Source organism: Trachurus japonicus, chromosome 22 (genome assembly GCF_045865225.1).
Source record: "Trachurus japonicus isolate A0001 chromosome 22, Traja_1.0".
Lineage (NCBI taxonomy): Eukaryota > Metazoa > Chordata > Actinopteri > Carangiformes > Carangidae > Trachurus > Trachurus japonicus.
The window spans coordinates 9,173,897-9,188,651 of NC_140928.1; the positions used below are offsets into that span (position 1 = coordinate 9,173,897).

Below are 14,755 nucleotides of genomic sequence, written 5' to 3' on the forward strand. Positions count from 1 at the left end.
TTCCTGCCACATTCAAACACTTTATTAGAATAAGTTCAGACACTCTTGGAGCAAAAGCTAGTCATCAAAAAATTGGGAGTATATCCCAACTAAATAAAGGTAGGATCAGTGCTGGACGTCACACATCATTTTCTTCTTTTATACTCTTTATTCAACGAACACACTTTTTATTCTATAAGAGCTAGTCACTACTATTGTCAATAGCAGGACCCTTTTACTTTTGGTTACAGTCTTTGACCCTAAAGCACAATTGCATGGCTAAGGTCACAATCGACCGCATTTGCCATGCTTGAGCGTTTAGGTCGGAAAAGAGCTCTTAACCTCATGTACCAATGCAATGGACTCTTACCATTTTTATGATCCTGCTCATTAAAATTAACTGTCTAGCTGTAAAAAATAGATTTCCCCTTTATTTTGCCCTCTGGATTGTCTTATTCACTTCAGATCTAACATGAGAAATTGCTCAACTTTTATCCCTCCCCCCTGGTGATTCAGTTCTTCTCCTTCTTCAATCATATTTTGTGCCTCTCCTTTTTGTTGAAGCACTTGGCATTCCAGCAGGGAAGGCATGAGCAGATCAAGGCTCTCACTGTAGCAACCAATCCAAATACACAGCAACACACATAAATCATATCTTTCATACTTGGGGGAAATTGCACAATGTGAAATATTGCAGTATAATGTACACTATAGGTTTTCGGACACCCACATTTTTTTCAGGTTTTATTGGAAATATCAGCAGTTCAAATACAGCGAATCGCCTTGAATCATCCAAAGGTGGTAATATCCTTATTTTTTATTCAGGGATCAAGCAATACCTAAATGCGCCCCAACTTTTGTTGAAAAGGAAGATGGACTGGTTGGTCAGGGGTTCATCCCACTGCAAGATAATAGCTTCAGCACAGTCTCCAGACTTAAGGCATTGAAGCTGGTTTGGGATGAACTGTATCCAAAGATCCAAAGCTCTTGTGTTGTGTAGCTAAAGACATCTACCCATTGTAGATTAGGTCATTACTTACCTATATTGGGTGTTAATTTATATGCCAGTCTGTCTGAACAGCTATAAATATGATTTCATATCGGCCCCTATTAGACCCTAAATTTTAAACCAAGTAAGTCATCAAAATTGCCATGCTTTAAGTGCCACTGAGGGAATACCCCTCATTTAATAGGGCATATTTTTAAGAGATCTCCTAAAAAGCTTGGCCTACCCCTTTTAAAAGTAAGCCCATCAAGCCTCTGCCTTTTGATCAACCTAATAACCCTCCCTACACCTTCCCATAGGCATTTTTTTAACACCATCATTAATGAGCCTCACCTCAACATCTCGTCTCTCTGGGGTGACAGCCCGTCTTGTTGGTCCCCAGTTCGAGCCCATTACCACTGGGGTCTGGGAGCGGACACGGCCTTGCAAGGCCCTCAAACACTGCGCTCCCGTCCATAAAAATACAAAGAATGGGGCTCGAGCCAGCCACTCCGCCCTCATTTACCTTTTTGACTTCTCTGTGGACGCCTAGAATTTGTACTTTTATAGGCAATGGAGGTCAGGTGGACGAGTTCTTCGGGATTATTTACCCCAGAGTGCTTGTCTCGCTCACAGAAGCACCAACCTGCCCTTGCCTTCACCCTCACCTGGGCAGCTCAAGGCCTGTAAAGCTCAAACACAGAGAGAAGGAGGTAGGGTAAGAAGAGAAGAGAGGGGAGTCTTGATGAACTCACAGATCTCATCACCTCTGAGTGTACTCTGTATATTTTTGGCTGACGATTCAACAAAATGCTCCAAGTGGTATGTTTTAAAGAAGCCCCAGGGTTTTCCTTGGGTCTTCTGTCTGCAGAGTTTACGATCCGCATGGCTGACTCCAAGGCCAAGTGAATCTGCCAGAGCCATGAGGACTATCTTTTGCTCTTCTTTATTCAACCAGTATATCTCCGTATTCACTGAGGTCTTATGAAGAGAAACTAGAGCTTTTTGTCTGTATAAATCCTCTAAAATAGGACATTTAACCAGGATGCCTTGAGTCTTATTTTCCACTGTTGGTTGCTGTGAAAAGCAAGATTAGCAGCTTCCTAGCCAGGGGCCTGATGGTTCCCCTGCTGCCACAAGTTCTTCTGGTCCTCCCTATTATCTCCCACTCCCTGGGCCTTGCTGTTTGGTCCCTGGCTTTTATGGCAGGGTAGGAGAGGGCCATGAGGAAATGAGGTGACCCTGGGGTCACAAGTGGAGTCAGGGGGCTGGAACTGGACCACAGCATTGGCAACCCCTCTCTCTCTCAGGACTGGTTCGGGTCGGGGCCGGCAGAGCAAAGGAGACAAGAGAAGACTTGGGTCTGGGTCTCTACCATCCTTGACCCCAGCGTCATATGCCTTTAATTAAGCCAGATTTGAATTTGTTTACAAGTCCCAGTAGTCTTAAATCTTCCGGGTCTTTGCCCCCCCCCCCCCTTCCCTCTCTCTGTACCCTTTATTCCACCAACCCCTCATACCTGGAGTCGTTCTTTTCTTCTTCTCTTTAATATGGTGTCAGACATCTATTTATTATGCTGTTTTAACTGGTTTTCAGGAACGGGTTACAAGCTATTTGGGAATCCACCAAATAGGATTTGAGGGACACCCCTCTAAGATGTTAATCTGTTAGCGATATGAAAGGCCGCTCACCCCACTAAACCCCCCCTCCACTGGAGCCTGGGGGCTCTTTATGGCCCCATCAGGCACCCGCATGGACGACTTACTGCTGACCTTGTGACCGTGGCAGTTGAAGCCATATGAGGAGGGAATCTTTCTCTTGTCCCGTTACCTCCTACTCTTCACCTCTGTCTCTGTTTCTACCTCTGCTTCCTCTCAGTTTGTAAAAAAGAAATTCGTTTTTTTAAAACTGTCATGTTTGATCAGTGTTTAGTCATTATCAGGTGTATAATAACTGCACAGCTGTCTTACCATGCTACTTAGTTTAACATTGTTTTTGAAGTTCAGAATCTGCGTCCAAGCCATTTGGCGGTATACAATTAGATCTCTTTTTAACCCCTCAGCCTACCAATACCTGAAACTCTTTATCTCTAACAGGCACAATTTATATTCATTCTTTCTCCCCCAACTAGTCTCTCATGTAAAAGATTTACACACAGCTCACCAGCCTTTATTAGGGAGGTACCAGCATGTTTGCTATACAACAAAAAGTCCTTCGACCGGCTCCATCATATTAAAAATTTACACGTAACTGAAGAGCTGTTACAATTGGCTTACTAGCATGTTAGCAGCTGAAAAGCCTTCTGCAAAAGACCTGATCCTGGGGAGTTGGGTGGCTAATTGGATCGGTTGGGTTAAATAAATGTTTGAGTTCTCCCCTGCGCTGGGGGGGACCTAGTGGAAGGAGCCTCTCGTTATAGCAGAGGTGGAAAAAAGACGGATGAAAGGGAGGGAGGGAAATTAAGAAGAGAAATGAGCGCACTTATGATAAAGATCAGGTTTGTTCTGTGTCCACTTTACTCACAGGTGTCGCAGTGTAATTTACGCAGACAACGGAGACCATAAACTGAAGGGTTTTGTTGTATCTGTAAAAAATGCTTAATAGACTAGATTGAAAGTAGCTCTGGAGTGTGTACTGTTTATACTAATATAAGCTTTAATGAGAACTTTGTCATTGCAGATTCCAGATCCAGAGGGGAAACGGAGACCCCAACAGCTACAAGAGCCTGGGTGACTGCTTCCGGACCATCTTCCGCAATGAGGGGTAGGTCATCCACAACAGTTGTTGACAACAACAGGCAGGAAAGAAATAGTTTCTTTTTCCTTATTCAGGTGGCAGGAGGCTTCATGTTGAAGTAGCAATACAAAAACACATTTATTTCCATTCTAAACACTTTAATTAATTTGCAGAACGCGTATTTGCAAAGACGATGGATATAAAATATGATGATGGTGAGGAAGTTCAAGCTTAGTGTCAAACAACAAAAAGTACATCAACTACCATGCATTTATACATGCAGAATTATTCTTCACACAGTAAATTAGTTCAACTTATTTGCTTAACTTTAGCGTATATAGTGGGCTATTTAATGTTTTAAATTTTTTTTTTTTCATTTAGATTTTACTAAGAGCTAAGGTAGTGGTGTCAGAAAGCTGAAGGTGGTGGTTGCTAAAAGACAGCCGATGTGTCTGTCAACAGCCTACAGAAAAATCCTGCAGCAAGCCACTAAACATGCCTTAATTTACAGGGGACAGGAATGTAGCTGCTTTTGCTTTAGAAGCTAAATACAAAACTTTCTAAACTAACTATAGACAGTGATCCTGCTGCGGTCCCTCCTCCTCTGCCTGCCGAGTGACAGGACTGTGAGACAGTGCAGGCGTAGGAGAAAGTGGTTGCCACTCGCTCTGTTTACGGCGAGTCGACAGCTTTACAGCGGATATAAAGTTGATCTGCTGCTAGGTGTGAGTGAGCGCACGGTGAGAGGCCGACTAGGGACAGTTGGAAATCCTCTGTTGGCTGTAGCTCAACAGGCACAGCCATCCTGCCACAGTAGCTGTGCCCTCTTCACCTCACACACACCTACACACACTTGAAATTGAACGCCTGTTTGCCTGCATGCTTTTCGGGTGTGTCCTTTGGGATTAGTATGAATTTTAGTCACAATAAAACGATTGCCAAAATACACAGCATCTATGCCATAAAATAAGACAGCTATGACTGTAGACTCATGCCAAAGAACCGCAGGCTGTGTCAGAGAGTCCCCACAGACGGAAGATTCACTTTTCGTGTTGAACAATTATCACTAACAGTATATTTTTGCTGAGGCTGTAATCACTCCCCAGTAGCACATTGAGGATTGCCTCCAGGCCAAACCACTTAGTTAAAATTTATACAAATAGTGTTAGGCCCCACTGTTGTACAATTATTATTAAAAATAAACATCTCCCGTCAGCTGATGGCAGGACCGAGCTAACACCAGGCCTCATTCTCTCTGAGGCGATGAGGGAGGAAACCTGAGCTCTCAGTTCAAGCGCGGTGATTAAACTGAGGAAAGACATGAAAATGTGCACATGTAGGATCTCATCTTTTAGTCCCTCTAAAGCCTAGAGACAATAACCAGACCTACACACTGTACTTTTTTTTATATAGTCGTAAGATACATGTCAAAACGTTTGCTGCTAAGATATTTTTTTCTGCAAAAACAAATTTAAATTATGTTGTTATTAAATCTAGAAAATCTAGCATTACATCTTGTAGCTGTGCTCATAAGTGTGTGACAGTGTGAACTATGCTCACCAACACTTGGTTGTATATTGCCTTACAGGCCCTTTTTTCTGTTGCATGTGGGTGCAGCAGCGTGAGCATGTGTTAAGTGTTTCCGTCTGGAGGCAAACAAAAAGACTCTATTCTCGAGCATTCTTTACCAGTGTGGTATCCAGAGGCTGGGTCGAGACCCAAAGAACGGCCACGGGATTATTAAAAGGGTCCATGCATTACAGCAGAGTGCACTGGCCTTCGTACAGTAGATCAATGACTAATGCCTTGAACTTACACTGCAGGATTGGCGGGAGTGGGGGCTGACTCCAGCTGGGACCACCCATGCAAAATATATATACATTCATGGAAGTGTGAAGAAGTGCAGATAGCCGTATCCACCAGATTACATATGTTCTGTTGTAGTGAAACAGGCATGGTTCATATGAGCAACAATCTGGTTAAAGGAATAGTTCGACATTGTGGAACAACCCCCCCTTTGCCTTCTATTTTACACCTTGGATTTGTCCAGATTAAATAGACGAGACATATCGTGTTAATTAGTGAGCTTCGGAGGTGCTGGTAGGTGGATGTTGTTCTGCGTCTTTGAACAGAGCCAGGTTAGCTGTTTCCCACTGTTTTCCAGTCGGTTCAGTCACTCGGTGTGAGCTTGTTAATCAACGTGCAGAAACAAGAGTTGGTATCAGTCCTCTCATATGTCTTTCAGCAAACAATCTAACACTTGTATACCTCAAAACGTCACTTTTATTCTTTATTTTGTGCCTGTTTGATTGATTTTGAATACTCTAGAAAACAGTCCCCAGTTGTGAGTCATATTTAGGTCAAAGTTCAAAGTATTACAATTTACTATTTAATGTTAGAGATTGTACGAAATTAAAAAAAAGAAAATGTACAAACAAATTATCATTTGATGACCCAAAACATGAAGTAATGCAATATTGTATAGCATATAAAGATATTTATCAGTCATCAATCCCAGTACAGCTTCCACAAAGTTAATAAATGAGACTCTGTGTTAGCAGCTTGTGAATAACAATATTTAGTCTGTTATAATTAGTATGTAATATTATATGTTATGCATAAAGTTGAGGCACTTGTGTGTTGTTCTTTTATCCAGTGAGACCTGGCCAGTAGTGATACTACCTGATGACTTAGTGACAATGTCAAGGTTACAGTAGACACTGGGAAAGTGCAAATATTTGCAGATGAAGCATGCCGGTTGTTTACATGTTGAAAAGTTTCCTGCATGAACAAGCTCATATTTCTCAAGGATTTCCTTGTGGCACTGCTGTGAATATTGGCACAGACATCTGCTACAGACTGTAAATCTATAACATTTTGTAAATGATCTGTTGTATTGATGTATTTATACATTTCCACTAATAAGCCAGACTTTTTGTCTGATTGAAATTATTGACCAGTTTGTTTAATCAAATGTGTCTGCGTAGATCTGTCAGGGATACTCTCCGCACCAGATGGATGGAGGCTGTTAAAAAAGGAAAGGTTTATGAAAATGAAAGACAAATCACACACACACAAACACACTCTGGACACACACACAGACACACTCACTCGTGTCAGAAGGCAATTTGTTTAGGAAAGCCAAAAAGGGACTTAGTGTGTACTTTACATTGAGAATCAAATTAGGATTCAAATGAATGGCACTCACTGGAGGCCATATTTGTTCTGTAACAAATTTCACTTCTCTTTCATTACCTGGTGGCTCCTCAGCTTGACCACACCCGGGAAATCTATGGCCACCATTTGCATTGACAAAGAGAGCAGAGGGAGGGGCCTTCCGTCCCACTGAAATAACTTGTTTACACAAAAGGTATGAGGGATTCATTTTTGGCTCCCGGCACCAGTTGTAACCTTGCAAGGCAGCTGGATGTCTCCAAAAGAGAAACGATCTTTGATGTCCAAGCTACTCATTTGTGCCCGAATTGCAGTTTTTCGAACCAGTCGGTGTCCTAAGAGGGAGGGATTGTTTGCAGCCACAGAAAAGTGATTGTTTTGACATTCATACTTTTTATACACAAATCCTCCTGACAAAGACTGCAAGAATCTTCTGCTAATATGCTAACTAGCCCTCTAAACTTCTCAAACTGCAGCTCGTTTTGTTGCTTTCCTCTAAGGCACGTTCCTACTACATCCTATGATACAGTGTATTTGATCCAATGACTCATCTGCTTGTGCTTGTGCTTCAGTTTCCAGCTAAACCCCAAGCTGGTTCTGTGTAATAAAGTTTTTGGTGCGTCAGGTTATACCACTTGTGTAACATGAGTTGTTGGAGAAATTGGTCTTCCCTGTCACCCGATGACAAGTGTTTTGATAATGGGTTGTGGTTCATTGCAAATTTTTGGACAGATGCCACTCTGCAGGATTAATGGCCTGTCTGTCTCGGGTTACGTTCAGTGGAAATGTGTACCAGCAGCAGAAATATTTACTCTTGGATCCAATCAAGCAAGATCATCTCTGTTGACATGTAGAGCATGTTGCCAAAACAGAGCAGGTGCCACTGTTCACAGGATACAGTTGGTCACGCCATATTGTCCCCTTTGTCCAGACCTGTGTGTAATATCAATATGCACTGTTTCTCCAGGTCACCTGCAAGCAGCTTAGTTGTTGGTTGCTCTGTTTTGCCCCATAAGCCATAGTTATGTTTGCAGTGCCTTCACTGTACTGGTCCTGTGCATGTTTACAGAGAAATGTATACGTTTCTGCCACTTTTCCTCTTAACTTTTATTGTTTTGAATTGTTTTAATGGCTTAAAAGATGAGGCTTGTGATAATATATGTTTTTATTATTGTTAACTCTAAAACTAGAAATCAAAATTGTTTTTGTCTGCCTCTTAATAATATCCAGCTTCCCAACTATGACTGTAGCTCCCTGTCTGAAACCCATTCACTCATACTGATGATGTATATTATTTTCATAACAAGAGCCATGTTCAGCCACAGATGAATCCACATTTGGTGCTTTAGTGAGTATTTTCATTAGCAGCATAGTGCAGTGTACAATGTTCGAGCTGACTTATGACCAACTGCAGTAGCCATGTTCATCATAAGGAAGAAATGTAATGCAGAAATCAAGTGTGGGAAATTAAAAAATGTGGTGATGGCATAAAAAAACGAACAAAAAAAATAATCTTGTTATAGAAACAGGATTGTTGACTGTTCACATATTGGTTAGATTCACAAGCTCCATTAGAAATAAACAGACACTTTGTTTCAATTTGTTTTCTCAGAACTCGGTGTCAACATGATAATGTTTCAGATTTTTATCACTGTTGCACAGTTTATCAAACTTATTCCGTTATAAATGGTATTTATGGTTTATATTTAGCTACTGTATGATCAGTACAGGGTATAAAAACGAACACAGGTGGAGGTAATGTTGTAAATGATCCCTATATTGGCTGGGCTATTTATATCAGCTACAGAGTGAGAAGATGATGATGATGATGATGATGATGATGATGTTGTGTTTACTCCTTCCTGTTGTTCAAATTTGTGGCAAACTCTGTAAAAGAACATTTAAGAATGAGAGCAGAGGAAAAGTATTTTGATGTTGCTAGTAACAGTTTGTTATCAACACAACAGCTAATGACTCATTAGTACGTGGTGCTAGAGACCTGCTGTGTTTCACACCTGGGCCCTAAACCACAAATACAAGTTTTTCCATTGTTCCTCATTGGTGGATAATATTGCAGGTAGGTGGGGTTTTGGGAAAGATTTTAGTCGTTCCATAATTTTCTTTTAATCGTAGAATCGTCGACAGTATCTGCCCGGTCCTGTTAGTGTAAACTACACAAGTTCAAACCAATGGGCTATTCCACCCATGTTTTCACTAAATTGAGGAATGAGGGAAACGCATGTGTGTGCACTTCTGAATGTATACGAAACATGCTTTGTGCCATCACTGCAAAACGGACATCGTTCTACTATCTTCTTACGTGTATACATGAAAGACTGGGCATGCAGTAGTTGTAATTCATGACTCTCTCTTGTAACATTTCCCTTCTTTGCCTGAATTAGTGAAAAAACAGATCTTTATATGGAAAAATAAAATGTAGCCATAAAATGTTTGTTCAAGGTTAATAAGTGATTCATTTAAGGTAAATTATACTGTTTAAAGTGGTTAAGATTCAGAGCACTTCAAAAGGAGATCATTTGGACATTTATGTACAATTTAGAAACATCAAATGATGTCTTTTAACAGGCACATTAAAGAGGGACCAAACTAACCATTTACTCTTTCATATACTCCCTAAAATTGATTTCTAACAAAATACAGCTTGTGTTAAATGTAGGCATACATCTCTATACACATAACTCACTGTATCATTTTATTATTTTTCCTGCCGTCAAGTATGCTGTAAATCAGGGCTGGACGTATGATTGAGCAAAGGCAAACTACCAAATTGACTAAAATTATACAGCTACCGTCTTTTGAAACATCCAGTATATCAACTGCTGAAATAAACTCTTAAATCATTTCCTCCACCAGTTCCTGCGGAGAATGTTTACCAAGGTTTGTGGTTTGAAAATATATCTTGGTAGTAACTCTGCCAAACAGCAGCAAAGTACAGTACTTTCTGCTTCCATTTTGTGTGCTTGGTATTAGTCATGCTGTCTATAGTCAGTGTTGTTAAAGACTGGATTGATGCATTAACCATAATATGCCACGTTAAAGGGATGTGGACAAATTTAAGCTCCTTAAAGGAAAAGGCCACTTAATTCTCTCTGTTGAAGGAGCTTTGTCTTGTCTGAGGGAATAACACACACGCTGTCATAACTGTTTTTCCAGCTAGCTCTTAAAGGAAACTAATTGAAACTAACTAAAGGTGTGCCGTGCCTATGTTATGTTTTGTTTTGTTTTTGTTTTTTTAAGCAGGCAGTAATTTTCTTCAAAGATTCTGCTGGTTGCATGATGGGAAATGTAGTTTCTAGTTTTTTGGAGCTTGGTACACTTTAGGAACTTGAAAGTCCAAATAAATTAGCCTCTGCTGCACAGTCATTACCTTCTTTTATCTGTCTCTTGTCAGTCCTCCAACATCATGAAAGTGCAATTTAACTACAAATAAAGTATATTTAACACTTTAGTCAATGTCCTCCATTCATTTTCATACATTATGATGAGTTTGATGCTTGCCTAATGTTGTGTAATGCACACAGTTAATCTACACAACCTTTAATTTTATCAATAGAAAACAAAAACTTAAGTAAATTTATGGGGAAGGGATTGCTTTTTTGTCATCTTCAATTTATTTTGTCCAGCCCATAACACAAAGATATTTTATTACCATCACGTATGACAAAGAAGAGCAGTCAATCTCCTCAGCTGGACAATCATAACTAGATATTGTATGGCATATTTGACTTTAAATAAGTGTGTTAAACATGTATTTTTCTCTCTCTACAGCATCTTTGGCTTCTACAAGGGGATCCTACCTCCGATTGTGGCCGAGACACCAAAGAGGGCAGTCAAGGTGAGATGACGCAGGATGTTCGACGCAGTGCTCGGTCTCTGGTTTCACTGTAAACCGCTCCACTGCTAAAAACCACTCCAACCGCAGTTGCTCTGACATGGTAAACACATGTTGATTAAACACATGACGCCCGCCGCCACGTCTCTCCCATGTTCTCATCCACTGCTGTTTGCTCTGTCAGCCTACCAAATATTGACGTACAAGCATCTACAGCAAGCCGTTCCCCGAGCCCAGCCTTTTGTGTGTCGTGGCGCAGAGGGGGCCTGATGCCTGGTATGAAGCTGCTATGTAATGAGATGCTGGAGACGAGGATGTGTGAACTTTTGAAAATAAGCACTCACACTGAGAAGATGGGGTAATCACGCACACAGTGAACAAAGCTGGCTGATGATGAGAAATGTCTGGGGCGAAGAATTAAAGCAAATTAAAGCTCCGATTAAAACACCTCTGTTGGCATTTTGCCCTTCGCTTAGATAAACAAATCAGGTGATGTGTCTCCTTTTGAGACTGCGCTTTTTGCTTTTATCAGAGATTGAGGTCTAAAATTTAAAATACTGCTTTATTTTCATGTGTTAGTTGATTTGATACAATTCTCACCGAAGTTTGCGCTCCTTGAGTTTTTAAGGTAGGTGCTTTTAACATCGACTTTGGTGCGTAATGCATGTCAGCTTATGAATACATTGGCAGCTCATTTATCCTGCTGTCTCCTCTGCAGTTCTTCACCTTTGAGCAATACAAGAAGTTGCTGAGTTTCACCCCTTTGTCTCCTGGCTTGGTAAGTCTGTCTCACACACAGGAACACCTGAATACACTCTTACCTGTAAAATAAACATACGCACACATGGGACGAGGAAGAACTTTGAAAAATCAACATTTCAGCTCTGTTGCCATAGGCTGATTAAACGGAGACAAATGCCAAGAATAATTTTACATGTCAAATGAATTAATGCAAATGTAAAACGGTTTTCACTCCTGGTACAGTATCACATTTAGAGTTTTTTTTTCTTTACATTTTTGTATTGGACTTTTGCGAGAGTTTATTATTGTGACAAATATAAAAGTGACTTCAAGGTAGCTTAACTCCCTTAAATAAAGGTCATCCCACATTAGAAAGCATAAAAAGAAAAAATTTAAGTGGGGATTAGGTAAAGGAGGCCTGGAATAACTATTTTTTCAGGCGTTAAGCACATATGGCAACATCCCTGATGACTAACACATTTAAGTATATCATAGTTGGTATAATAAAGGTGACTAATATTCCATGACCGAACTTTTAATAACATTTGTGTGGAATTTAGCATCTGTTGCATAGTTTTAAAGATGAACCCCTCCTCTCTGATCAGTCAGAGCTAACCATGCAACATTGTAATTATGTTGTAGAGCTGTAGCTTTAATAATTTAATTAATAGCATTGATTGGGTCTGTAGTTGGCGCTCTAGGAGATCAGCTGGTCATCTTGGCTTATGACCTCATGTCTTGGCCTGACCCCACATAAGCTTCTTTCCACACAATAGTGCAGCCACATAACAGAAGTTCGAAGATGTCTGGGTTGGTCCGGCTTTGTGTGAAGCCAGTGTAACTGGCAGCTCGTCTGGAGCCATGTTTATTACAGAGGCTTTGTTTTGTTTTGATTTTACTGGCTCACAGTGTGAGAGAATAAATGGTGATTAGTACAAACAGAATTTGAAAGGAGTAAAAAAAATGACTGTATATAACTAAGACATTCAAATGTAATCTTTTTAAACATTATGAGCTAATACAAATAAAGTTTTACTGGAGTGCAGACTGTACTGTAAATATGGGGGGGAATTTTTTTTTAGATATTTATTCCATCACACTGGATTAGATGTGACACAATAACTATAAGATTGAAGTGTAGACTTAAAGCTGGGCAAACACCCTGTGTTTTTATTAATCTTTTAGATTACGTTAACTCACTCTGCACATGTTTATGCCATTTTACTCAGCCAAAACCTGCAGCTGTTCTGCTCACAACGTACAGATCAATTGACCAACTTGTGGGCTCTCACTGAACATATACGTATAAGCATATGATGGATTCCCTGTTGGGTTAAATCCATTGAGAATTCCAATAAAGCTTATTCAAACAAGGCAACCATGGTAATCAGTGCTGTTGACAAAAATGGAGGATGGCATCTGTTCAGGATCTTTGTTGGTTCTGCTGACGTCAAACGGGCAACTGAAATTTGGATATCAAAGAGAATATTTACATTTTTGGTTTTTATATTTATATTAGATTTTTTTTTAAAGATGTTTTACATGGTGTAAAGCACATTGAGTTCCTGTGCTATAATATATAAATAAATTAGCCTTGCTTTGCCACAGTAAAAATGTGTGGTTTCTGCCAGTAATGATGAGTCCATCCCAAGACCTTATTTCTTATATTGTATGTAGCAAGTTCATCACACTGTTTAATTTTAGCTAAAGCCAAAATAATGACATACATAACACTGTCCTAATAAACAGACTGTGCTGTATGTTTCCTTGGCGGTTGTCAGTCCTGGAGACTGGTTACGCCACAGGCCATAAGCATACATGTGGTTTCATCCTTAGTGACTAATTTCTGTTATATTGAGTCAGAGTTTTAAGCTTGACAGATTTGTGTTGTAGAGGTGCGGTCACCACACACCACCTATTCAGGTGGCAGCCAAGTGTCAGCCATGATGGATGGCTTACCTGTAACTGAGCGCCGGGGCCATCCGGCGCAGCGCATATCCTCGGCTTGTTTTTACAGCCATTGGTGAAGAAATGTTTACCTGTCCCATCCATCATGTTCTCGTCTCCGTCCTCTTCCGCCTCCTTCTCACTATCTTCTCCTTCCTCTTCAAGTGCCTCCAAGCCCATTTCCCTCGGAGGCCCGTGCGTATCAAGTACTGTAATCACATCTAATCATTAGTGCAAGTGAATTACAGATTGATTCCGAATGGCTCTCCCTCTCTCTACTATTCAGCATGGCACAGCTGAATGCCTTCACTCTGATTAATGAGGACACACACAGTAATAACACAAATAAGGAATTAAAACGTGGCTGGCTGGCTGTGTAAACATCGTGAGGCATGTCTGAGAGGATGGGTCCTGGGGCTCTGACAGCAGGATAAAGAGGCAGGAAGAGTAATGAGCTATAGACACGTTCCTGACATGTTCCCATTACGCTTCTCCCTGAGCACGCATGCGCACACACGTGCACACTGTTACATATAGACATATACAGCTTGGGGAAAACCCATGTAGTGTTGCAACATCCACAGTTAATTATTTATTTGGGCTTATTCATAAATAACATGTGTGTTTACATCTTATTTGGATTGGATTGTGCATTGGGTGTCATTAAATGAATTAAAGTGATTTGATTATTACAAAATAATTGATTCTTACTCACCTCCTGGCTCTGTTGAATCTAATTTTCCACCTTGTTGATGATGAATCCTTAACATGTTGCTGCTTTTCTCACATTCTTGTTTCTTTCTTTCTTTTTTACTCCTGTCTGTCATCAGATATTTTTGCAAATAGTAACAAACACAGGTGTCTTGTGCATCTTCAAACATTTGTCAAAGGATAGCCATGACAGCCGTGACATAAACAAATGTCAGTTTTCCAATGAAACAAAGAAACTCGGGGAACAAGTTTTCAAAAAAACAAAAAAAAAACTACAACTGAGCAGTTGATTCTTCCAGCCCAGACATATTGGCAGCCTTCTTCATTGTCTATCCTTTTCTGTCTCTACTCAAATATTATCTCCACATTCTCAATCCTAAATCATGTCCACTCTGCACCCCACCCCCTCCCCACCCCCCAGGCGCTCTCTGCTGCAGGTCTTGGCGCGGGCCTGACTGAAGCTGTTGTCGTCAATCCATTCGAAGTGGTGAAAGTCAGTCTCCAGGCCAACAGAGATTCCTTCAAAGAGGTTGACAGAATTAAAATACCGTCTTGTAGAGTGTTGGTAATATGTATGTTTCATTAAAGACCCAGTGGTTTTGCTTCAGCCCTTGACATGTCCTCATTTT

General features: G+C 40.5%; 1 protein-coding gene across 2 annotated transcripts in view; it reads left to right on the forward strand.

Annotated features, from left to right (window-relative positions):
* The window catches only part of slc25a21 (solute carrier family 25 member 21), an 85,837-nt gene that overhangs the window by 65,880 nt on the left and 5,202 nt on the right, over positions 1-14,755 (forward strand). For both annotated transcript variants that reach the window (XM_085766783.1, XM_085766785.1), the window contains exons 3-6: positions 3,644-3,727; positions 10,664-10,730; positions 11,446-11,505; positions 14,548-14,655. In XM_085766783.1, coding sequence (XP_085622909.1) covers positions 3,644-3,727; positions 10,664-10,730; positions 11,446-11,505; positions 14,548-14,655 — 319 coding nt within the window. The remainder of the gene's footprint in view (positions 1-3,643; positions 3,728-10,663; positions 10,731-11,445; positions 11,506-14,547; positions 14,656-14,755) is intronic.